The sequence below is a fragment of the Carassius gibelio genome, chromosome A11 (assembly GCF_023724105.1).
Source record: "Carassius gibelio isolate Cgi1373 ecotype wild population from Czech Republic chromosome A11, carGib1.2-hapl.c, whole genome shotgun sequence".
NCBI lineage: Eukaryota > Metazoa > Chordata > Actinopteri > Cypriniformes > Cyprinidae > Carassius > Carassius gibelio.
This window is the reverse complement of record NC_068381.1, coordinates 13,530,324-13,556,963: the sequence shown is the minus strand read 5'-3', so window position 1 is coordinate 13,556,963 and position 26,640 is coordinate 13,530,324. Positions and strand designations below refer to the sequence as shown.

General features: G+C 36.9%; 1 protein-coding gene across 10 annotated transcripts in view; it reads left to right on the top strand.

Moving 5' to 3' along the window:
* Nucleotides 1–26,640, top strand: part of LOC128022401 (membrane-associated guanylate kinase, WW and PDZ domain-containing protein 1) — a 118,734-nt gene that overhangs the window by 70,452 nt on the left and 21,642 nt on the right. For 6 of the 10 annotated variants that reach the window (XM_052609925.1, XM_052609927.1, XM_052609924.1 and 3 more), the window contains 10 exons: nt 4,489–4,608; nt 7,326–7,532; nt 9,334–9,550; nt 10,400–10,482; nt 11,102–11,137; nt 14,311–14,368; nt 15,079–15,182; nt 16,297–16,413; nt 18,132–18,317; nt 18,401–19,036. In XM_052609925.1, the coding sequence (XP_052465885.1) occupies nt 4,489–4,608; nt 7,326–7,532; nt 9,334–9,550; nt 10,400–10,482; nt 11,102–11,137; nt 14,311–14,368; nt 15,079–15,182; nt 16,297–16,413; nt 18,132–18,317; nt 18,401–19,036 (1,764 nt within the window). The remainder of the gene's footprint in view (nt 1–4,488; nt 4,609–7,325; nt 7,533–9,333; nt 9,551–10,399; nt 10,483–11,101; nt 11,138–14,310; nt 14,369–15,078; nt 15,183–16,296; nt 16,414–18,131; nt 18,318–18,400; nt 19,037–26,640) is intronic. The other 4 variants (XM_052609930.1, XM_052609929.1, XM_052609926.1 and 1 more) reach the window with 2 other exon arrangements.

The following is a 26,640-nucleotide window of genomic DNA, read 5'->3' as shown; positions in this document are numbered from 1 at the left end:
ATGTATAGCCAGCGATACATGTGAAGCAGCTACCGATGCGATACGACTCACCCCAATTACGATGCAGTGAAATCTTTTGATTTGCTTCAACACAATGTGATTAAATGCTATGCGATGTAATGGGGGGGGGGGGGGGGGTGATGGTATGCAATTCAATAGGGTACAGATAGTTTGCTTTTATTTTGTTTTATTGTTATTATTTGGTGGAAGCTGCAGCTCTACCTCGGCCATGTTAATCTATATTCTGTGTGACTCATGACATGCCTCTGTCTCGTAGTGTTGTGATGTGTCATATTAATGTAGCATCAGTGAGTGATGATGAGAGAATACAATTGAGAAACGGTTTAGAGAAGATAAAACAATCTACATATAAAAATATTGGTTACAAGTTTTGGTCATTTTGTTAATAATGAAAGTATAATGCATCTACTAATAATTATATATAAATACATATTTTTTTTACCGATGCATATGTTAGAAATGATGCATCATGATACAAATGCCAACTTGTATCTGATACACACTTTTTTAAATCAGTGCATCACATTGTTAACTTTTATGCAGATGCACCGATGCAAATATTTGAATCTTACCATCCCTAATTGATATATTTGTGGATATGTTTTTCTGCTTGCAGTAGTGACATTGGTTCATATTGGTGCATGTTGTGTTAAGTGTGAAGTGAAAGTGCTTTGTCTTCTATTTATTGTTCATAGGAGCAGAACTAGGGTGCTTTATGAAATTAAACTTCTAAAAACTTAAAATTATTAAACTTCTTTTTAAATAGTGTTCCTGTAGCTCAATTGGTGACGCATTGCGTTATCAAGCGCAAGGTTGGGGGTTCGATTTCCCGGGAACACATGTGTAAAAATTTATAGCCTGAATGCAATGTAAGTCGCTTTGGATAAAAGCGTCTGCTAAATGCATACATTTTAATTTAATTTTTTTAATTTAAATTTAATTTTTTAAATGAATTAATTTAATTTTAATTAATTATCTGAAGTAATAAACATGCAAACACTGCAAAATGTTCTGCCACAAGCTTGACTGACAGGCAAGTAGTTGCACAAAAATGACAAATAGTATAAATAAAAATAAATAATAAACAACACAAATATGCTTTTAAAGTGGAAGTGAAGCAGTCAGGCAAGTTTACATCATTTAGTAAAAAAAAATATATTAAACACAATTAATTTAACCGTTTTAAAGAAAAAAGTATGTTTTGTTATAGCTTTTGGCTATAACAATGTTTTGTTTTGTTATGGCTAAATTGGCCAGTGAAGTAATATAACAATTTTTCTTTACTTTTTAACACGTATGCTTTTAAATTGAACGAGATGAAATTAAAAGAACTGTTGAGCCCATAATAAGTGCAATTGCTTATGCATTTGAGCCAATATGGTGAGGGGACTGAGCAGTATACTACCATTACGGGTGGAAGACCTGAACCTGCTGGTTTGGGGTTGTAACAATATAAAAAATTCACAATCACAGGAAGGAGGAGGCGGGAACCGGTGAACATTCAAATCAAGACTTAACAATAAAATAAACAAAAAACAGTGCGTCAGCCCCTCACGGACGACTGCCGTGCATAAACAAAAACCAAACACAAAATAAAGTCCAGGCCTGGTCCTCTCTCGTCCTTCACTGTCGTCGGTCCTCTTTTGTATCCTTCCGAACCCCTCCATGTGACTCGAGACCGGTGAGAGGCACAGGTGTCACTCATTTCCGAATCACTCCACCGGCCTCGCTCTGTTCCCCCGGCTCTCGGCCCCACCCCACTTGTCACAGGGGTGAAGAGTGGTTTTTGGAAACAATATGTGTTTATGTGGATACTCATCAAGACTGTGATTCGGATATCGTTTTGTGTGCATTTGGTCAAGAAGAAGTGAAAGAGAACTCAATTTGGTTCTCGCGTACACTGTCTGAGATGCGGCTTTTTGCATGCAGACAGATCAACAGAATTGTGTGTGATTGGTTATCAATCAATCAATCACCTTTATTTATATAGTGCTTTAAACAAAATACATTGCGTCAAAGCACTGAACAACATTCATTTGGAAAACAGTGTCTCAATAATGCAAAATGATAGTTAAAGGCAGTTCATCATTGAATTCAGTTATGTCATCTCTGTTCAGTTTAAATAGTGTCTGTTTTTATTTGCAATCAAGTCAACGATATCGCTGTAGATGAAGTGACCCCAACTAAGCAAGCCAGAGGCGACAGCGGCAAGGAACCGAAACTCCATCGGTGACAGAATGGAGAAAAAAACCTTGGGAGAAACCAGGCTCAGTTGGGGGGCCAGTTCTCCTCTGACCAGACGAAACCAGTAGTTCAATTCCAGGCTGCAGCAAAGTCAGATTGTGCAGAAGAATCATCTGTTTCCTGTGGTCTTGTCCTGGTGGTCCTCTGAGACAAGGTCTTTACAGGGGATCTGTATCTGGGGCTCTAGTTGTCCTGGTCTCCCCTGTCTTTCAGGGCAGTAGAGGTCCTTTCTAGGTGCTGATTCACCATCATGTCTGGATACGTACTGGATCCCGGTGACTGCAGTGACCCTCTGATCTGGATACAGACTGGATCTGGTGGCCACGGTGGACTAGCTGTAGTTTGTTTACCAAGCGTGCAGAACAACCACCCAATAAAGCATTACAATAATCTAACCTTGAAGTCATAATTACATGGATTAACATTTTTGCATTTGACATTGAGAGCATAGGCCGTAATTTAGATATATTTTTGAGATGGAAAAATTGAGTTTTACAAATGCTAGAAACGTGGCTTTGTAAGGAAAGATTGCGATCAAGTAGCACACCTAGGTTCCTAACTGATGACGAAGAATTGACAGAGCAACCATCAAGTCTTAGACAGTGTTCTAGGTTATAGTGCTTAACACTGTAAAAACGGCTAAAATCAAATGCGGTGAAACATGAGCAAATCACTTTCTATTAATTTATCAGCAACAGACGTTATAGTTTACATTTGTTTGTGCAGGGGCATTTTTGTCCCAATACCCCATGACCAGGGGAAGGCTAAGTGACACACAGGCTTTGCAGAGCATCCATTTTGGGGCTTGCGTTTTACACTAGTCGCTACCGAGAGGGCCTGTAAACCAAAGAGAATATTACATTGTGAGGTTGTTGAGAAAACTGAGTTATCATCAAATCTTTGATTTATCACCAGTGTCACTAAGATGGCTGCCAAAGAGCATCTCCCATTGTGGGGTGCTATTTATATCAGCTATTCATCAGCTCCATCAAGTGATGGGGAGATACAGCACACAGGAGGATGAGCGTGTGAGACATGCGGTGACTGTCAGCCCACCGTCTTATCCTTCAGCATCGTGAATCGCTTCAGAAGACCCCAGTGTCCAAGTGCAAATAAATACAGTCGCGTTGATAAGACTTGATTTATGACAGCTGAGATATTGATTACAGATATAACACAAGGGGCAAATACACTTCAATCTGTATGAGCGTTGTGTGAGTGGATGGATAATATGATCGATCATGGTGTCTAATAAACATGCTCTTGGGTTATCAGAGTACATTTGAATAGGTTGTGTGGAGAAAGAAAGGAAAAAAAGGAAATACATGAAGCTTTGGTTACACCTAGGAATTAAGAGGAATGGAATGATCTTCTTTTTTGTAATACCTAGACTTATTTATCTGACCCTATGAAAGGATACAGGAAGTTAGTTGTAAAATGTTGTTGCAGCTTCACAAAAACTCAGTGATATTTATGAATTAGTTCATGATATTTGTAATACAATATTTAAAATGTATATGTGTTTTTGTGAATTCAAGGGTAAGGAAAATGTTTACTTTTTATTCGCTGATTACACCAGGTAATGTTTTTAGTCATTAAATTGAAACAATTTTTGAAAATGGTGTAAGTCATATGCTTTTGAACTATATGAAACCAACATGGATACAAAAACAGTACATTTTGAAGGCCTTGGCACATGATTTAAAGTTCCATTTATCATTGTCTAGATGCATGGTTGGTTGACGGGTCAGTGGTCTGGTTTACTGCTGTCTGGTATGTATTTGAACCCTTTTTACACATGAATTTAGCACTGACCATTTGTGATTGGATCGTCTGAGACTGATTTTAATAGAAGGTCTAAACGGGGTGTAAGGGAATGTGATAGAGGAGTAGTCGTATGGACTCTTTGATCTCCAAAGCTGCTTTAATTTAATATGTAGTTACAGCAATACAGTGGGGATCAGAGCCACACTTTGCTCTCCTACAACCAATTATCATCAAGGTGTTACAACATCTTCACTTTTAGCTGTGCAAAGCACTCTCACACTGATTTCACACCCAGCGATTGGCTTCCAGGAGCCTGTAGACTGTAGCATGTGGTTGTTGTTGGCCCTGGTTTAGGTGGTAATCATAGACATGGTGTTTATGTGGTTTTAAGCATAAATTAGCAGTTTCATGTTGTCAGTATCTTATGGGTTCTGTGTCTTTTTTTGCTTGTCACAGGTACAACCCGCACCCCTCGTGACGGAGAGGTGCCAGGAGTAGATTATAATTATTTGACAGTGGACGAGTTTCTGAAGCTTGAACAGAGTGGGACACTGCTGGAGATTGGATCGTATGAAGGTAAACATTTATATGTAACTAATTTACTTGTCATAGTTTAAAAAAAAAAAGTAAAATGTTATATGTGTGCACAGTGTTTTGAGGCTTTTTTCCCCCATGCAGAACAAACTCTGAAGCTTTTCTCATATAAATACATGCAGTGGTAACTATTATCCATTGCATAACTTTTGGGATTTTGTATCTCATACTAAATGTTATTAAGGTTTAGTTTTGATAAACTAAGGCAGTGCTCTTAGATCAATGAGGATTGCAGGATGGCACATTTGGCCCATAAGGTGAAAATCTGACCTTTTGTACATAGTTACATGATCAAAACTACTTATTTGATTAGTGACCCAGAAATAGTGCAGAAACTCAGTATTTATCTATTTGATTTCATATTTTTTGTTCAACATTTTTAGATAATACATTTTTTATATTATACTTTCAGATTATCAGTGTCACAAATTTACTTATTTAATGGGTGACCTAGAAATAGTGGATACACTTAATTATCATATTTACATTGTAATTTTTTTTTTAATTCTTAAACTTTCTTAGTATTAATCATTGATATATATATATATATATATATATATATATATATATATATATATATATATATATATATATATATATATATATATATATATATATATATTTCACATGTATAATTATTTACACACAAAAAATATATATAACGTATATTTTGAAATGATATTTTCAATGTAGTCTCAGACTTTTGGATCCCACTGTGCTCTATATATGTGTGAATTCTCACCCATTAGACATAACAAATGACACTTTTGTTAATAATCTTTATTTTTACGCTGTTCTGCTGATGTAATATGTACAGTGCATAGGAGATGACATGGTCAAAGGTGGGTAGAGTACCCAAAAACTGTACTCAAGTAAAAGTAAAAGTAATTATAGAAATATTTACTCAAGTAAAAGTAAAAGTACTAGTCTTGAATAGTTACTTGAGTAAGAGTAAAAGAGTATCGGATAAAAAATCTACTCAAGTAGTTAGTTACTAGTTACTTTGGGTCATATATACGGAGCCTATTTTTATTTAGATATATAGATAAAATGTATGTAATGTATGTGTGTGTGTATAAATGTATATATTTCAGCCTTTACTCCAATTTATGTAATTTATTATTATTTAACATTGAAAGTTAATGTGATATAAATATTGCTACTAATCTTTCATTGTTCAGAAAGAGAGTAAATAACATTTACATTATTAAAGATCATTTTTACTGACAGTCTAGATTTCAATCACTTTCAGAAACTCCCATTAAAATAACTGAAACTGTTAACACTGTGAAATCAATATCTTAATTATAGATTCGTACACACATCTGCACTTTGTTGTTTCTGACGAGAGAATTCGTCAGAAAGAGGTATTCAGTCAGTGAGCGAGTGAAGGAAGCACCGGCACTTTAGCGATGACTCATCTGAACACCTCTGATTGGCCATTGCATTCAAAAGCTCAACAGAATCGTGTGTGATTGGTTATAATGCGCAGTTCTGTAAAAACTCGTCTGTCTCTGGCTCAGCGCCAGCAAGCGATCACAGATCTGAATTTAGCAGCTGATGATATGACTTGCTGAACGTACTCACACCGTTGTGATTGTATTAAAATTAATACAATCTTAATCGGTTATTTTTTGTCTTTTGGAAGCTGCATTCAACTTGACTCCCCTCTGTTATAAGCCACACATGACAACAAACTAATGTCACAGTGGTATCATGTACTGTAATCGAATGTAGCCCAAGTTATTACCTGTTAAACAGTAGACAGCACACGTGGTGTTCATCTAATAAGGATCTCCATTGCAAGCAAATAATAGCCTTTGCAGATTTGCTTTTAATTCAGTGCAGTTCCATAGCCCCGTTTTCAACGCTGCTGATATTCTTAAACGTTACAACTCTGAGTGAACCGCTTCAGACGCTCAGTGTGTGCGGCAGGGAACTGAACGACTCTTTCAAACTGATTCATGAACCAATTCACTCGTTTGCCAATTGGTTTGATCAAGCCTTAGAACAGAATCGACTCAAAAGAATGAATCATTCGCGAATGGGCTTCGCTCATTGCCCAGAGAAAAGTAGACGGCACGTTTGGAATAAACTGAAGCATTTATAACATTTATTGCATTTAGAGGAGCATCGCCCACAGTAACGAAGTAAAAGTACAGATTTTTCCAAAAACATTTACTCAAGTAAGAGTATAAAGTACCCATCTTTAAATATACTCCGAAAAGTATTAGTTACCCCGAAAAATTACTCAAGTAAATGTAACGAAGTAAATGTAACTCGTACCCACCTCTGGACATGGTCAGTTCACTTAGTTTTGTCATGGCCACAACATATCACGACAAAACTAAGTGAACTGACCATGTCAGCTCCTGGGCTCCGTAGTTTTGTCAAAATGAATCTTTTATTTAATATTAAGGTTTACGTGCAGCTGAATTCTAAAGTATTGCGCTAATTTAATAATGTGGAGGGCTTTTCTTTCGGACAGACAGCTCTGTCCATTGTGTACTCTCATTACCCTTAAACAATGCTGCCTGATTGTCCAGACAACACTGATAATGGTATAACCCTTGCATAAACTTCATGAAGACAAGCAGTCATTTTTATAATAGAGCATTTTCAAAACCCCACATCATCATGTCTTGCATTTCCTTTAACCCTCCTGATCTGAATGCTGGTAATATCCTCTTGTTGCCTAGGTAACTATTATGGAACACCCAAGCCGCCCAGCCAGCCACCTAGTGGGAAAGTGATTACTGGCGATGCTCTGCAAGACAGCCTTCCTGGTTCCCAGCCGTCAACCCCACGCCGAACCAAGTCCTACAATGAGATGCAAAATGCTGGAATAGTGCCTACAGAGACTGAGGATGATGATGAGGTTCCTGAAATGAACAGTAGCTTCACAGGTCAGCAGCGAGCCGATTTGTTTGAGTTTCTGTCTGGCACATGGGAGAAGGGAGGAGGGATGCCTCTGTTGCTTTCCTCTTCCTTCACCATTGTGATTCAGGGAGGAAGGGGGAAAGAGCGCCATCTGGCTCTTGTAGAGGGCTTTGTTTTTGTTCGAAAACACCAAGATGGACTCTTCTCATCTTTATTTATTGATCCAACAGTTACGCCAGGCCAACTTTTACACTCTGTATCAGAGTATTGAGAGGGTTGCATTTTGTGGTGTTCTTAGAAGAAATCTGTCTATGAAATAGATAGCCGCGTGATGTCTTTGTAATCTAATAAAAAGTGAGCAGCACTAATAACAGGTTTCAACAGTTTTGCGATGTGATTTTATTGCTCGAATCAAAGATCAGTGCACATGTCCACATTGCATTATATTACGAATTCAGATATATTCCGTTTGGTCTTGGACAACAATAAAGCGCCGCCTGTTCACCTGTTAATCAAAAGTTTTGCGAAGAGAAGGGTTTGAGACTTCAACAAAGACATTTTCCTCATCTGAGTAGGTAGAAGGTGTACACATCTGAAGTTCAGTTAATACAGCTGCTCAAGCACTGAGCATTCTACATGTCATGTTTGCTGTCTGATTAAAAACTAGGAGTGCATTCGGATGCAGTGTTAAACGTTAAAAACGTTTTTGTGCTTTATCAACATGAAGTAACACACTGACAGTGAATTATGTATACACTGTTGTTCAAAATCTTTTTTTTATGTGCACTGTATTTTTGATCAAAAATACATAAAAATAAACTATTTTGTTAAATATGTTTACAATTATATAAACTGTTGTTTAGTATAATTTTGATATATTTAAAAATTTCATTTATTCTTGTGATTGCAAAGCTGAATTTTCAGCATCACTTCTCCAGTCGTTATTGTCACATGATCCTTCAGAAATTATTCAAATATGGCGATCTGATGTCCAAGAAACATTTATTATTATTTTTTATAAATGTTGAAAACAGTTGTGCTGCTTATTTATTTTTTTTTATTTTTTTTGTGGAATCCGTGATGCATTTCTTTTCCAGTATTTTTTTAATAAACAGAAAGCACGGAAGAACAGTATTTATTAGAAATAATATTAGCATTTTTTTTTGTAAAGTTATAAATGTCTTTACTGTCACTTTTGATAAATGTAATGCACCCTTGCTGAAAAAAAGTAAATACCAGTGGATGCCTGCTCCTGATTCTACAAGCTGGTCATTGTAAGCATTATAAAGATGGTTGTGTATTTTAATCAAGAGTATGTTTGGCTATATTATAATATTTTATATTGCATGCTATGTTCAATATCCAAGTTGATTTTTAGGGCCCTTGATTTAAAAAGGCAATAAGCTGTGCTCTTCATACAGGTTCAAGTGGTTTGATTTAAAGCAGCTAATTCAGTCAGGCATGCCACGCAATGTATTTTAGAGTCAATTTTGTTTAGATTCCTCTCCTCTTCAAGAAAGTTAAGTTTTAACGGTTTTCACTTTATTGATTTGAGGGGATGTTGGTGATTTAATTTTTAAAGTGGGTGGAAAAGTGTCAAACAGCCTGGTGTCTGTATGTGTATTTCTGTAAAGTAGAGTGTGAATAGTGTTTGGTCACTCCAGAGTTTACAGGAAGTGAGAGAGAGGTGCCCTGGTGCCACTCTCCAAACCATTAGCATTATCAAGAGTACATTGCCATGTTCATTTAGGATGCACTTCTCAACCAGAGTCTCATGTTGAACTCAGAGGGTCTGTATTTGTGAACTAATCTTATGTGTGCATGCAGGAGACTCGAGTGAACTGGACGACCACCCCCCTGTGCCTCCCTTCGCCCGCGACCACGTTCAACCATACGTGCTCAACAACACCTCGGCGTCAACCACGGAGAGCTCTCAGAATACACACACACACCCCGGCTATCCCACGGAAGAGGACCCTCTGGGGCCTCTGCCCGAAAACTGGGAAATGGCCTACACTGAGAACGGAGAGGTCTACTTTATAGAGTAAGAACGAACTGCCGGTCATATACCTTTATTGGACGGACATTTACAGTGGCCATGAAAAGCTTTTGGATTTGAAAAATACATGAATGTCTGCATAAATAATGCAAAAAATCAACCCAAGTAGTGTTTTTATTTTTTTACATGTCATGCTTATGAAATATGCATGAAATATGTGAAGTCAGTTTTAAATAGATTAAAAACTAAACCGAACAAGGAAAAGGCAAAAATAAATAGGAACTAAATTAAAAATTATTAAAAAAATTTAATTAGAATAAAAAAAAAAATATTTAAGATTCAAGTTATTGCGAATATGGATGTAATTGAAATTTAATGAAATTTAAAAATCATGAATTAGAATAATTTTCACTTTTTTTCAACATGTAGATAATTTTTTGTTGATGTTGATTTGTTTTGTGATTTCTCAAATGTTTGTCACATTCGGGCCTCCATACCAAAATGAAAGCAGAAGAAAGTTGATTAGTTTGGAGATCACAGGTGGTTTGATCTTTTGCATCTAATGCAATGAAATGCATACATGTTAAATTGCGACCTAATGCGACCCAAAATTGGTCGAATACTTCATGTAAGCGCAATCTGTCTACTATTTTTATGTATAGACACTGACTGCACTATAAATAGCTGAGGATACAGTAGTTTTTTGTCTCTTATTTTAAGTTCTATTGCTACTGGCAGTTTTTCAGATCTCAAGACAGGAAGTATCAAAAATTGCGGTATCTTTAGTATATGTTTTCCTGCCTGCTGGGATGCAGAAAAGAGATCACAGCATGTTGTTCTGCTGGCATCTTCTAGAACAATGCCTCACTGTCTGTGTTCTGCATCTATTCTTAGCCACAACACAAAGACGACATCCTGGATAGACCCCCGATGCCTGGACAAACCTCAGAAACCCCTGGAGGAATGTGAAGATGATGGTATGATACAAGTTTTTGTCATGTTTGTCATGGTGTGTTTTTGATTAAATGCATTTATAATGCTTGTTCATTAGTGTTTTTGTGGCATTGTGCATAAATAAGCTTTTAGTGTCGCAAATCTAAAATGTGAAATAATATCTGTGTCCAGTTTCAAACAGTTTCTGTAAATAACAGCTCAAGCCCTCCAGTCATCCATTGTGATCTCATGAGTGCCAGTAGATGGCGCTCTCGAGCTGTCATAGCTATAACAGTCACTCTCACCTTGTGACAAATAGACCAAGGCAGTTGCTATAATGCTAAAAGCAGGGTCTGGATTATATTGAATCTCCTCACACAAAAACAAATAACTCCACTGAACCTCTGTAACCAAGTGTCCTATGCAGTGGAACCTGGAATGATTTCCAGAGCAGTTTTGTGATCATTTTGCAATTAATAAATGACACAATTTTTGCAATTTATCATTTGAAAATAATCATTTCAACTGTGTATATAATATGGTGGCATAATTATAAAGCTTTAAGCTGTAATTTTCCTTTTTTTTGCCTCTCTGACACCCTTCTTCTCTTTTTCTCGCCCCACTTTGTGCACACCCGCTCCCCTTTTACTCCCTCTCGAGAAGAAGGGGTACATACAGAGGAACTGGACAATGATCTAGGTAGGCCACTATTCCACAAGGAAAACACACTTAGACACACAACCAGCGTGTGTTTTTTGGAGTAGATCAATCCAACTGTGCTGCTTTAGAACCAGATGTTTTCTCTTAAAACCTGAAACTGACCTCACAATTGATCCCAGATGAGTGCAAATTGTAAAGTCTACCCAGAGTACACCTAATGCACCTCCGTGTTTCAGTACTGCTGTCATCTAGTTGCTTGGTTTTCATTTTGGAATGACCGTATAACACATTTCATTACTTTCAAATAAGGTTCAGTTGTGTTGTCATTGCACTGCATGATATAAAATATTCATTGTTACTATTTCAACCGCTAAAGCATTTGCAGTGTTTAACTCAGGACTCTCGCAGGTGGGAGTTGTTCCGTTTTCATTATGCATGCAAATCGCTCAAGAGATCCGAAAGTATTATGTAGAGCTAACGGTGACAGTCAAATCAGTATTTGTTGCTTTATCCAGTTTCACCATCATCAGAGCCCACTGTATTAGCACATAGAGCTCACTCTGCTGTAAGTGAAGGGCTGATTCGTCATTAGGAATGGATTAGGTGATGCAGGCAGTGGCCTTGAGAAGCCCTGTGTTTGTGTCTGGACTGATTGGAAAAGCACGGTCAATAGCTATTGATTTGAGAAATCAGAGCTATTAAATTGATGCCATGACTGCAGGATGTGGGTAGTAGGTATAAGAGTATCCGGTCGCACAGTAGAGACCTGATCCTGTAGGGAGGTAAGATGGGATGCAAACATATTAATGGCCAATTTGTCAGTAGAGTCGCAGTAATGATGTGGGGGAAGGACAAGGACGTACTTTGTAGCAGTTGCTTTTGGTGGGCAGTTATGCTCTCTTCTTCATTCTCGTCAACTGACATAAAATATATATATATATATATATATATATATATATATATATATATATGTAATAATAATGGATAATTTGTATTGCATTATATATTTTATTATTTATTATATAGTTGGTGAATTTCAAAATTTTAATTAAATAAACTATTTTGAAAGGCAACTACAAAAAAGATTAACATTAAGGTTCTATTAGATAACTAGATTAGTTAACATAACTAATTTAAAATACTTCTAAAACATTTAAAAATCTTAGTTGATGTTAATTGCAGCATTTACTAATGCATTATTAAAATGCATAAAGGATAAAGTTATCTGTTATTATTTTTATTTAATAGACCAAACATGGAACTAATATTTATTTTTATTACCTGACATTACATAAGATTAATAAACAAATATATTGCTCAGTGTTAGTTAATGTTAGTTAAAGCATTAACTAATATTAAGTAATAGGACCTTATTATTAAGTGTTAGCAGTTAATAATTGCAAAAATAATAAAGGTTTAAAATTATTTTCCTCAAATACGCCCTTTTGCCGCTATTGGTCAGATAAACATATAATCCCGCCCTCAGACACATGCCATTGGTGGAGCCTGTGTTGCTATGTGATCTGCTGCTAAGATTTCAATAGGTGTGTTACTTTTCTGAGTTTGCGAGATTAATTTTGTAGTGTGTGATTCCCAGATGATTCCGACTTAAATGCTGGATGACTAATACTTTGGATAATGTATATAGTATGTATCTTCTGGGATGCAACTAATGTTGGATGACTAATACTTTGGATAATGTATATAGTATGTATCTTCTGGGATGCAACTAATGTTTTGCAAGCTCCACAGCATTACAGTGTTTACACTTTTGGGTAAATCAACCTACAAATTGCTTAGCTAGGCATTCCCCCCAAATTACACACTTCAACTTTATCAAGCATAGCAATGATTTTGTGAATGATTGTCTTTTACCCATTTGCGCAAATCAGGGTTTCCGGGGGTCCATAAAATGTCTTAAATGGTACAAAAACATCAATTTGTGGATGGAAAGACCAGAATTGCGGTACGGCTTAATGTGATGATTAAACTTCCAAATTATATAATTTCAGTGAATAAACATGACTGCTACACATAACAAAGTCAGATGCTGCGCTCTTCTATGAACCGCCATTGCCTGGGAAACCGCTATATTTCTGCTGCTCCGAAAGCGACACCTGCTGGCAGAGAATGAATTAGCATTTTTCAATAAGCCCTTCTGCTGTTTTTATTCAGATCAATGCAAAAATCGAACGATATTGTTATGCAGCAAACAAACTGTGTTTTAAATGTGATATGGTGGATCGACAAGAAGATAATATATGCTCATATGATATAAATTTTATTCGTGCAGGTCCTAAAAAGTCTTAAATCTGATCTAAAGCATCCTGCAGATACCAATGGAAAAATTCCTGTGGTGTGAATTTCACCTGACCAAAACATTTGTTGATTAATTATGTTAAACTCTTGAAAGATCAGGAAGGGTGAAGATACACGAGATAGAGACTGCTGAGAGAACCGTTCACAAGTAGATTGTTATTTGTAAGTAATTGGTGTTGGATGACATTTATAGATTAATTTGAATAGTGCAGGAGTCAGCCAAATTTGCTAATGCTGCCTGGGAGAGATTACGAGTTCTTGCTTTCACAAAAAAAATTCTAAATGTGGGCCGCTTTCATTGGCCAATTAGAAACTGTCACAAGTTTCTTTATGGGAGGTGTTGTGATGAATTTCCTGTGTGCTGCAGGCACAACATCTCTGTGTCCCAGGCGTTAGGACATTTCTGTCTAAACAGACATAGCTATGGTAAAAAAATAAAAGCAGTATTTTCATATGCACCTGAGCCTTTTCATGATTATTCTATTGTTCTAGAGAAGACATGTTGTGCATCTTTTTTCGCCTTTACAGTGACACGATCAAATCTTCTGTTGTTTTTGTACACTTGTCAACCTTTGCCTAAAATATTCAGAGCAATTCATATTTTTGTTGTTTGCCAGGTCAATAGATTTGGAAATGCCAGGGAACATGTCTGCTGTTTATGTAAATTTCACAAGGAGGTTTTGTCAGAGAGTTGTGTTTTTGGAGATAAATGACAGATCTGTGCACAGACTTTATACTGTTATAGCTTACTCAGATCTCTAGTCTGATGTCTCAATTAATATGGAATTCCTTGGATATTGTAGCAGTGTCTACTTTGGGATGGGACTTGATAAAATCCTTATTAAATGAGTTCTAATGAGCTGAAAATGTCTTCTGTTTTGCTCCTTTTCCAGAGCTGCCCACAGGTTGGGAGAAGATTGATGATCCAGTGTACGGGGTGTATTATGTTGAGTAAGTGACTCTTCAATATTAATATGACCTCATCCTGAAACATCAACCTGCCATCTTTTTGATTGGGCCTGTTCTGTTTTGGCTGTATACACCCTTTGTTACTGTTTCCATTTTGAAATCTGGTTCTCTCTCTTTCCCTCCCCTTCAGAGGGACCCTTGGGTTTGTAGCGCATAAATATGAATGCATTCACATGTTTTGATGTTGTTTCAAAGCAGTGCCTCTGAGGCAGAAAGCCTTCCGTTTCTTTGTCATTGGAGATGTTTGCGTATATTTTGAGCAGTATTTGCCTCGTAAATTGCGCCGACCATTCGCAAAGTGGCCTGGATCGCAGCTGGGTGTGATCTGTATTTTTTGGTAAATGTGGTGATGTGATTTTATTTTTGCCTTTTGATCTCTGTTTATTGAGCTTGTCTAGTCGAGTGGAGAGATTTTGCTTTTAAGAACATAAGATGAGAGAGAAAAGCACACTTTTTTTTAATCAATTTTAAATGAATTTTAAATGAATTCAGAGGCTTTCAGCCACAGTTTAAGCCACTGTTATTGCCTTTTCTCTGAATTAATTCACTTTATTTCTCGTCCGATACCTGCTGTCCTTCTTCTCAACCTTTCCCTGCCCTCTCATTCTATTTCCTGTTTCTCCCCCTGGTTCTGTTATTGACTGTGTCCTCTGCTTACTCATCTTCATCACCTCTCTTTCTCCACCTCCCAGTCACATTAACAGGAAGACGCAGTATGAAAACCCAATTCTGGAGGCTAAAAGAAAGAAGCAACTGGAGCAGTCTCAGCCCGCTGAAGGTGAGCGGTATATCCAAGGTTAGTTTCAGGCCCAACATGCTGTTATTTCTTTTTTTTTTCTTTTTTTTTATGTTTGTGATCATCCATGTTTGCCATTTAAGAGTTTTGTTGCAGCTTTTGGGTTTGGAATGGTGGGATTATGGTTAATCTTTTCATGGCTTAAGTATTTTTATTTATTTCATTTTGCTATTTCACCGATTAATTTCTGCTAAAAATAGTGCTTTAGTTTAGTTTTTTTTTTTATCAATCTAAATAATTCCTGAAAGAAAACAAAAAGAAAAGTCTTAAAGCATATACATGTGTTTTTATTTCAGTACATGACTTGATGCATTTAAATGTTTATGTGTATATCTTTTAGACCAGTTCTTCTTCTTCTTCTTCTTTTTGGTAAATATATAAATAAGGATATTACTAGTTAATAACAAGGAGAAACCAGTATTGAAGTCTACTTGAAATGCCATCTGCAACCCATTTTACGTCCATATTGTTATTATTAAATATTTAAAAAACAGCCGTTAAAGTCAAAATGAACTTTATTTACTTTCTTAAAAGGATAGTTCACCCAATAATTCTGTCACCATATACTCACACTTGAGTTTTCCAAACCTGTATAACATCTGCGGAACACAAAAGAAGATATTTTGAAGGACGTTGGTAATCAAGCAGTTTTGAGTACATACTCATGTAGTATGTAAAAAAGAAAAATGAATAAAAAGAAAGAAACTGATTCTGAAAGTCATACCAGTTTGAAACTTTACCTTTAAGAAAATGAATGGGGTCGATTATGGGCTCATGTTGACTTTAAAGGTTACTCATTCTATAAATGTTCTAGAAAGTTGTACTGAAATGCAGGTTGTCATCCTGGGACATGTCCTTGATCTTGTTCCCAGCCAACTCAGCTGAATATTGCTTTCTTGATCACCTAATAACTTCTTCTCCCTCAATTTCAAGTATCTCATATTCTGCCACTGATTGTGATACAGTACAGAACTAGAGGAAGTTAGGACACCATAGGGGGCTCTGACGGTCCAAAGCTGGCAGCTGCACAGCCTCAGTATTAGTTTGATTAGACAGGAAATGCAACTGGCTTGAGAGACACACAAAAAAGGAAGTGCACCCTTCACTCTTTCAGAATGGATAGAGGAGCATTCGCCAGGAGCACCGCTAGCGAGCTATGCTGCTAACCACCAAGAGACTTACAGAGAACCTGGCACCGCCCCTCCACTAGCATCCCAACTGGGGGCTAAACGTATGTGCTGCCTCCTTTTTTTGTTTGTAACACAAATACATACACACCCGTGTGTGGCGTATTCCTCTGTGGACATTCACTATTCACTCACTCCTGTTCACTTTTTCCAAATCTTCCTTCCCTCAGCTCTCTGTCTCTTGCGTCCCTGTATTGTCTGAACACCCGACGATAAGCTGCTTTTTTAAAGATTTAGCAAACACTCTTTTTTTTTAGTGGAAGATATTGCATTGTCCCTCACACTATTTGCCATTTCTCTCTGATGTCTTCATGTGGGCACTCGTTCAGTTTCTCTGGTGCCCTCTATAATGTCAGATACAAAAGATGCATTCTGGTCAAAGTCAAGGATGTGTTGAATTAATGAAGAGAAATGCTGTCGTTTCAAAAGATTGTATCTGTAATGATTTGATTTGATGTAAATCCAGCCAAGGCTGATGCTCTAAAGAAAAAAACCTTACCTTGGACCTTAAATTTATATACAAACACACACACACACACACACACACATGTGGGAGTATATACAATGGGTTTATAAGAGTCCATATTGAAAGTCTTGGATTCAAAAAAGTCAAAATTACCATTAACCATTAAAAATATTTGTGCATTATTTGTGTTCTAAAACATTCTGACATTAATTGTGTTTTCACTCAAATTTTGTATGATCACAGTATAATTTGTTATGAACAATTTGTATTAAATTAGAAAATAGAAATAAACACATTTCCACTAGTGGTCTCAGGTTTGGTACCAAATTGTATATTTATGTACATTTAGATTTTATTTTGTTATGGACAGCTCTGTTTCTCTGTCTGTCACATTCTCCCTCTTGCATTTCTCTCTCTCTCTCTCTCTCTCTCTCTCTCTCTCTCTCTCCTTCTCTCTCTATATATATATATATATATATTTCATGTCTTGTCCAGTCATTTGCATTCTGTGTACAGTGTGTCTTTCTCTGCAGTTTTCTCTGATCCTCCCGTCATGACAGACCATGATGAACAGATCATAAATCATCTGTCTAACCAATCACATTCTTCTTCTGTGCTCGCTCCTCCATTCTTTCCTCTCATTCTAACTTACTAACAGCACTTTTGTTCTGATCTAGGACTGATTGCCAGCTGATGCGTCTACTGTACTAACATTCATTTGGCCATTTTGCTGTAAAACCATAATGCACAACACCTTTATTTCTCAGAATTATTCTCACAATAACGCAACAGTAATTTCCTTTTTGATTCTTAAAAAAAGAAGAGAAAGGGAGGTTTGTCTTTGATATTGACATGACAGATTAAAGTTGTAAAAATTTTTAGCTGATTTAGATTATTTTAGTTTGTATACTGTAAATTCCATAAAGTGTTAAGATGGATTGATGGATAGAGAGAGAAAGAGAGAGGAACAGACTGCCAAATTGATAGATTTAAGTTATGTGGTACAGATTGACAGTCAGTTAGTAGAAAGACAGACCGTTTACTGACAGACAACCAGGGAGACCTAAACAAAATATGCTTCTTTTGTCAAGCCAACTTAATTACAGTGGTTGGTAAAGTTAACTTTGTTTCACGGCTTCTTCTTGGATCTCTTGGAGAAAAAAAAAGGTGTTTTTAAGATTTGCTGTGCTGTAATACACAGAGGTATCCATAATCATCTCATACAGAGAGGTCCAACAGATTTACTTTCACATGTTCCCATAGCTCACAAATAGCGCAACGCTTTTCTTACTGCAGGAGGGAAGCCATTTTTCACAAGGAACCCTGCAGAACTGAAGGGGACATTCATTAACACCAAGCTGAAGAAGAGTAGACGTGGGTTTGGCTTCACCGTAGTAGGAGGAGACGAACCAGATGAGTTCCTGCAGATTAAGAGTCTGGTGCTTGATGGACCAGCTGCCCTGGATGGAAAGATGGAAACAGGTACAACTGAAAACTGTGGTCACATAACACATCTTTGAGCTGCAGCCTTTGTTCTTGGGCCAACGTATGCTTTGTTTCCACAGGTGACGTCATCGTGAGTGTGAACGACACTTGCGTGTTGGGTTACACACATGCCCAGGTTGTGAAGATCTTTCAGTCCATCCCTATCGGCTCTATGGTCGACCTTGAACTTTGCCGTGGCTACCCCTTACCCTTTGACCCTGATGACCCCAACACCAGCCTGGTGACTTCTGTGGCTATTCTGGACAAGGAGCCCATCATCGTCAATGGAAAAGAAAGCTACGACTCTCCATCCAGCCACGGGAGTGAACCTACAGGTGGTGGCGGGAGTTTGAACGGCTCCAGTGACCCACCTCGCCCCCACAGCCCTTCAGCAGAGGTGGCTTCTAATGGCTCTCACGGTTATCCCAGTGATGTGGTGACATTGGCATCTTCGATTGCCACCCAGCCTGAGCTCATTACTGTCCACATGGAGAAGGGTGACAAAGGATTTGGCTTCACAATAGCAGACAGCCCATCTGGGGGAGGCCAGAGAGTGAAGCAGATAGTGGATTACCCACGATGCAGAGGTCTGAGGGAGGGAGACATCATTATGGAGGTTAACAAGAGGAACGTGCAGAACCTGACACACAATCAGGTGGTCGATATGCTCAGCAAGTGCCCCAAGGGCAGTGAGGTGACCATGCTGGTGCAAAGAGGTAAGCTCAAAAGGAAATCATGCTTTAAAAGTGGAGAAAAAGCGAGAAAAGAGCACGAGCATTCATTTATGGCATCATTAGACTACATTGATATTAAAATTCTGACCGATACCATTAAGCAGTAATTACTTTTATATTATGGCTGATAGTCGATATTAACATTTAATACTATTTTGTGTAAAAATACGCATAAAAAAGAGGAAAACTATCTGGTACTAATACACTACTGTTCAAAAGTTTGGGATCGAGAAGAATTTGTCAAATGTTTCTTATGCTCATCAAGGCATTATATATGTATATATTAAATGCTGTAAATGCTGTTCTTTTGAACTCTATTCATCAAAAAAATATTGTTTTATTGATCATCATATATATATATATATATATATATATATATATATATATATATATATATATATATATAGAGAGAGAGAGAGAGAGAGAGAGAGAGAGAGAGAGAGAGAGTAACATTATAAATGTATTTACTGTCACATTTGATTAATGTCTCTTTGCTGAATAAAAGTATTAAAAAATTCCATATATTTAAAAAAGAAATCCTACTGATTCTAGACTTTTGAACATAAGTGTATACATTCCTATCAAGCAAACTTTTACATTTTGTTATACAAATAGTATCCTATTTTGGATTTTCCCACTTCTAGACGTCACATAAAATTGTTGTGGCTGCTGTTTTTGGTTTAAGTGGGTGCTTTTTCCCCCTATTTGATGACATATTTCTGCTTTTATGAATCTACTAAGCTTCCTTTCTCACTTTTTGTCCTTGAGGTATGCCAAAATCATCTGTCTGTTAACCCCCATCTGACACGGCCACACTGATTTTTGTCTTTGTTTTGAATTGGGGGGGGGGGGGGGGGGTGTTGAGATGGACATGTAAAGGTTACCTGCCATTGGTGGAAAACCTCTGCCTTACAGACAGCAAAAGAGAGTGAGAGAAACCAAGAGAGACAGACCAAGAGGAACAGAGAGACTTTTGTGTGTAAAATGAGAGAAAACTTTGACCACCAGCATCTGAATGTTAAAGAAAGAAATGTTACTTTTCATAGAAAGTTGCAGTTTGTAAGAAATAATCAAGAGTTTTGCGCACACAGATCCCCAGGTCTTTCAGGACTGGCTATAAAATCCGGTTTTGTCTGTTCTCAGAGCATTCAGTCATAGCCTGGCACCCGGGTTATTAATTTGATGAATTGAAAGCACTTTTATCTGTCTTGTGTAAGAGCATTTAACAGGGCCAGGAAATTGCTGCATGCCAGTTGCAAGGCCAGAGCCTGTTTTATTAAAACATCCCCATTTGTCATTTGCGACAGTTACCAGTATGTAAACAAAAGTGTGTGCAGTCCTTACATATTTTATGGCTCATCAATAGACCTGCCGCCTTACTATTTCGGTAAAGCATAATGCCAAATTGTCCAGAACTGAATGGCCTACTGAAATGACGTCATAAAAATTGTACCGCAATTTAAGAATTAAACATAATAGACAATGTGTGTATATATATATATATATATATATATATATATATATATATACAAAATGTTTGTTTATAGCTATATAGATAAATATATATAGATCTTAAAGCTGAAAAAAAAACTGCTTGTTTAATTATAAAAGTCAGAGATGGTGGGTAATGATAATTTAATACTACATTATGACTGTTTTTGGTACAAAATACCTTAACTAACATTATATGTGGGCTTAATGGTAAAAAGATAAAAACATTTATGTTAAAACTGCTTCAATTTTCATTGGAGTAATCCAAGTTCACACCAGAGACATTTAATGTCTCTAAAATGTGTGTGCATGTCTTAAGTATTCTCTGTGCTCATGTCACCTTTAATTGCTGGTCTAAATCCCACCATACACAAATAAGCAGATACGCACACACACACACCATTATTTTTCATCAACACTAACCCATCGCTGCCCTACCAATTAAGTAGAGTCTGTAGTAAAATGATTATCTGGTAGAAACATGATTATCATCTCTTCATTCCTTTAAACACATATACACACACATATACACACAAATACTCACATGTTGAAATTGCTGCACGTTTATTAAAAAACATATTATTTGTACGTCTATTATTTGAGGCCTAAATCTGCTTAAAACATAATTTTTTTTTACAGTCATTTTAGTGGTTACAGCATTTTGTTGCATTTCTGTGGTTCAGTTAGGACATTTAAGTAGTTTTTATAAACATGCCTTAGAAAAAAACAATACTGTTGTGCATCTTGAGACAAAACAAATGCACCGACATATTTTGGTGCAAGTTTCTAGTGGTAAAATAGACTGCATATTGTTGACTTCTTGGGCCTATACTACTGAGATATTTAACATAAAAAAATATAGTAAGTATTGTAACATTTGTGTATTATCCCCATTCACAGCTCTATTTTTTTATTTATAACCCCCACCCACCTAAGATTTCATTCTGATAATAACCATTATGCCTCAAGTGCTGTCAAATGAGCTCAACCCAGAAAACATTCCTTTAAAAACCAAGCAATAATTATGATCTTATGTGATGCTTCACTGAGCATAAAACCAAACCTGTGGTTTGCAGTGTTGGGCTGCAATCGTAGACGTGTTTCTCCCATGTGGCTTGACCGTGTCAGGTTTTTTTTCTCCTCTTGATCATTCTCAGCTGTTTAGGACTAAATGTCACGCTTGCAAACGCACAGTAGATTTATGCATCTGGTATGCCCTGAGTAATCCGTTCGACACAATGTGTGTTAGCGAGCTGAGCAGATCATGACTCCGAGTCAGAGGCCCTAAGGTCCATTTTGTCTCCCTGTGTGTGTATGTTTACGTAGTTACATCAGTGTGAAAACGCTATTGCTGCGACGTGTAGAAGGACATTTCTATCCTCATTGCAATTCGTCCTGCTGGGGTTTATCAGAATCTGCCACTTTGAGAAAGAGAGTAAGGGATGCTCTCCGTGTATGGATAGTGTGATGAACTGAAAAGGTGTGTAGTACTATCTGATCCGCTCCCTTTATGAGTCATCAATCAGCAATGACATCACACATCTCAATTTCCCCAGCAGATATGAAACTGGCTTCTACTCGGGCATCGGCTAGTCTTGTCTCATTAGCTGCTACTCCAAGCATCCAAATGAGTGTGTTAAGGTTTATTCCCACCAAGAGGGAAATGAAAACCCAAAACAAATCGTAAAATGTTAAACTAGTCACACCAAGAGCGAAACGCTGTTCTCTCTGACTGCCACTGAGATGGCGGGGAATGCAAAAAGATTACTTTTTGCAGATATTGTAGACTTCTTAGGGAAAAATAGCTTTTATCATTTCCTAAAAATGATATCTATATATATATATATATATATATATATATATATTTTTTTTTTTTTTAATCACAGGTGTGAATAGGTTCATATAAATAAATTATTCCATATAAAGCCTCTCATTTTAAAGATTGAAAGTCACTGCAAATATTCCCAGTGAATATTATTGCTTTTTCAAGGTGTTGTCCTGTTAAGTGAAGTTCATCAGCAGTGTAACACTAACTATATTGGTGTCCACACCAACAGACTGTTATCGGTTATGTTATCTGATGCTTTAATGCTTGATCTCATTAAAGGTGGGTGGATTCTGATTGGCTGTCAGTGTTTTTATAGTTTATTAAAAAAAATCGCTTTGAAAGTAAATCCAACGAAATGTTGTGTGGTGTTTACTGTTGTCCTTTCCTATTGTTAGAGAATTAGAAGGATTAATAAAACTTTATAGTTATCATTATAGTCATTGTCCTTTGTGTGAACGGCCTTTAAACCTGCAGGAAAATGAATATAAGCTGGTCTTTTCAGGGTGGAACACCATTGCGGTCTCATTTTTCTTTTCTGGCTAGATCAATGCAGCTAGGGGAGGATAAACATCCATGATTAGTGATCTGTACAAAAGTAACCTGATTTAATGTCTGAAAGGAAGGATTCCAGCAAGGTTTTTTTTTTTTACTTTTTGATTACATTTTTTGCTGAATTGTCTAGCAGCAAAAATTATTTGTGTTGCAGACACATACTCGGGATATCAACTGTCCAAAAGAAGTGGTGGCCTGGCTCCGAGTCAAATCAAGAGAACATTTTTAGGTAATGGTTGTGAGGAGCAACTTCTCCCCGACTGCTCAACCTTTGGCTTGAAGCATAGAACCCACCAATCACACGATTTCACACCTTGTTTCCATGACGATGCTCTGCCGCACTTTGCGGTGGGGTTTCCTGTTAAAATGATAAAGCGGAGAGGTCTTGCACACAACATGCAGACATATAGCCTTCTGGAACAAATGCCAGCAGGCAGTGAGGACAGACAGAGACAGACAGGTGTTTTCAGGACCTCTCTGCATCTTATTCTTTCATTATGTGTTACCCTTGAATGATTTTGAGTCACATGTTTGTGTGGACCAACTGAATCCACAAAAGCGGTGGAGGAGAAGTAGTACAATAGCCATCAGAGCTTTATCTATGTGTGTGTATGCACTAGGCCATTTTAACATTACATCATGCCCTTCCACCTCCAACTGCAGGCCATGCCAGGTTAAGACTATTCTAATGTACACAGCTGCGTTCTACCTAGTGAGCAGCCTACATAGGCAGTAGTGTTGTCACGGTACCAAAATTTCAGTATTCGGTACCGATACCAGTGAAAATCCTCGATTCTCAGTACCAATTTCGGTACCAAAGCAAAACACAAAAATATGCTAATAAAAAAAAAAGGTATCAAAAAAAATTAAACCAATGCCATTCGTTATACTTATTTACAATTGTGTTTAAAGTTTTTTTTTACTAGTAAAATAATTATGAAAAAACGGTAAACAAGTTTCACCCAAATTTAATTTGTCTTTAAATTAATGTCATTTAAACACATTTCATTTTTTGGCAAATAAAGGGGATTTGTTATAAAAATTAAAACATGGAAGAAATATTGTGTGATTTATTTATTTTTTTAAATAAAGTTTTATAATTTTTTTTCAACAGTAATAGCATTATATCAGTCATTCTACTAAATAACAGTAATATTTCTGGCACAATGCCTTTATGTAAAAATGAACTTTTATTTTGATGGGTTACCATGAATACTTTTAAATTGACACTGGTTTTACTCAAATGAAACGGTAAAATGCTTGTGAAGTGACTCAGAACAGTTCTGGTGATGTTGTTTATGTATTAATGTCCTCATTGAGATGGCAGATGCTGAAATTACTGCAAGCGTCACGTGCTTCAGTCTATGTAGTAAACAAACCCACACGTCTCTGCCATTCTTTCATTCACACAGAGACGCACAGAACATGCAGGATTCATATTTCAACCAACTTTTGCGGCTTAACATTTACAGATACTGGTCCATATGGAGATTTTATTTGATTAATTTATGCTAACTTTGACAAATTCTGTGACTGTCCATATTAAAATGTAAGTTTAATTTTGAGATTCCGTCCGCGTTTTCTGAAATCATAGCGCTGTATGGGTCAAGAACCGGGATGACCGGGTACTTGGTACCACCGGTACTTAAAGAAACCTAGTACCATGACATCTTCATTTTTTAGTACCGACTTAGTACTGAAGTACCGGGTCTTTTGACAACACTGTTTAGGCAGCATTCTACAGTATTTTTAACTGTCACGAGACCTATTTAAAACACACAAATAGCAGTTCACGTGCGAGACTCAAGAAAATTATTATTGTTTAGTATTGAGTATTTAGTATTGATAGTATTGAGTTAATTGTATTTTAATCAAGATTTCTCTTTGTCCGTTATCTTACATTAAATATTTACAGTATTAAATTAAGTATATTTAGAATTTATATTTTGCAACCTTCATATGCCTTCATGGATTTATCACAAAACTTTTGCAAGTTCATTATTGGGTAAAATAATAAATTTTTATTAGTGCCATTCACACAAAGGCAGATACACTGAACAAAATTATAAACGCAACACTTTTGTTTTTGCCCCAATTTTTCACGAGCTGAACTCAAAGATCTAAGACTTTTTCAATGTACACAAAATGCCTTTTTCTCTCAAATATTGTTCAGAAAAACTGTCTAAATCTGTGTTAGTGAGCACTTCTCCTTTGCCGAGATAATCCATCCACCTCACAGGTGTGGCATGTTTAGACAACATGATTATTGCACAGGTGTGCCTTAAATTGGTTATCTCAGAAGGTAGCACAATTAAGCACAGTCTCCCTTTTGTAACAGGCTTCACTTTGGGAGTGTTTGTGATGCCTGCATAGGGATCTGACAAGATTTTGGAGCTGCACAGTAGTCTTGCATGAAAATGGTTTTGCATCTGCTGTCGTAAGCTCCACACCAGAGACTCATATGCTGTTGTGGCGGCTCCTTGGAGACTGTCTTTCATTCCTCTGTGTGTCAGACTGCATCACTGACAGATGGTCTTGACGGTCAGAATTTGTTCCTATCAGCCTGGCCGAGGAAGGGGGGTCCAGTACAAACCCCTCAGTCTCTTCGTGCCCTTATGCACCATTGCACATGCATGTGCACATGCAGTCAATCATAATCGTCTCCTGCTAAACCTTCTTATTAGTCTCCTCTGTGCATGATGTGATTCACGCTGACCTGTCACCAGTGTTTCTGTTGACCTGCAATGGCATGTTCAACACCGTTATGGAGGAAGCTCTTAGTCTCTCACACAAGCAGTAGCTATTGTTAATTTGAGTTCAGCCATGCGCAGTGTCAGTCAACATTTCTTGGCTATTCTGCCCAAGCCTTTGAATAAATAACGATTAGGTGGAGATCATGTGGTATCAGTCCTGCTCTAAGGAAGGATGAGGGGAAATGGCTGGCGTCTTGAAACTACCTCAGATTGCATGACTATAGGATTTGAAATGGGTCCAAGAGTTAAGAAGCAATCACAATAAGAGTCATCCACTTTTAATGCACTGGTCACTTTGTTTGATTTTCATTCAGCGAGCAGCACTGCTTTATGGGATCCAGATAAAGCCATTATGTGCACAGTAAAGTGAGATTGATTAATTGATTACAAGGTATTAGGCAGCATCTATTCTCTATATGCAACAACCTCCAGACAATCTCTGTGTTATTAAATCAGACCCACACAGATCCAATCTTAAACTCACATACTTTTTTTTTTAATGCTTTCCTGTTGCAGCACAACTGTGGAATAGTATTTCTGTGCAGAAAAAAATATTACAGAAATTACACTTAAGTTCATAGGAGTCATCAACGTTTAGCTTAATCAATATCACAATTTGAATCGAATTGAGAAGCTGTAGTTAACATCTTTAATGATGATTCAGATAAACTGATTATTACTGCCCTACATATAATGATTGTTCATTTTAAAAGGACAGTTTCATAAATGTATAAATTTAAATTTAAGGCAATTAAAGGAATAGTTCACCCAAAAATGTAAATTTCCTGAAAATTGACTTAGCCTGAGGCAATCCGAAATGTAGAACAGTTTGTTTCTTCATCAAAACAGATTTGGAGACGAGTATCATTACATCACTTACTCACCAGTGGATCATCTGCAGTGAATGGGTGCCGTCAGAATGAGGGTTAAAACAACTGATAAAAGCATAGCAGTAATTCACA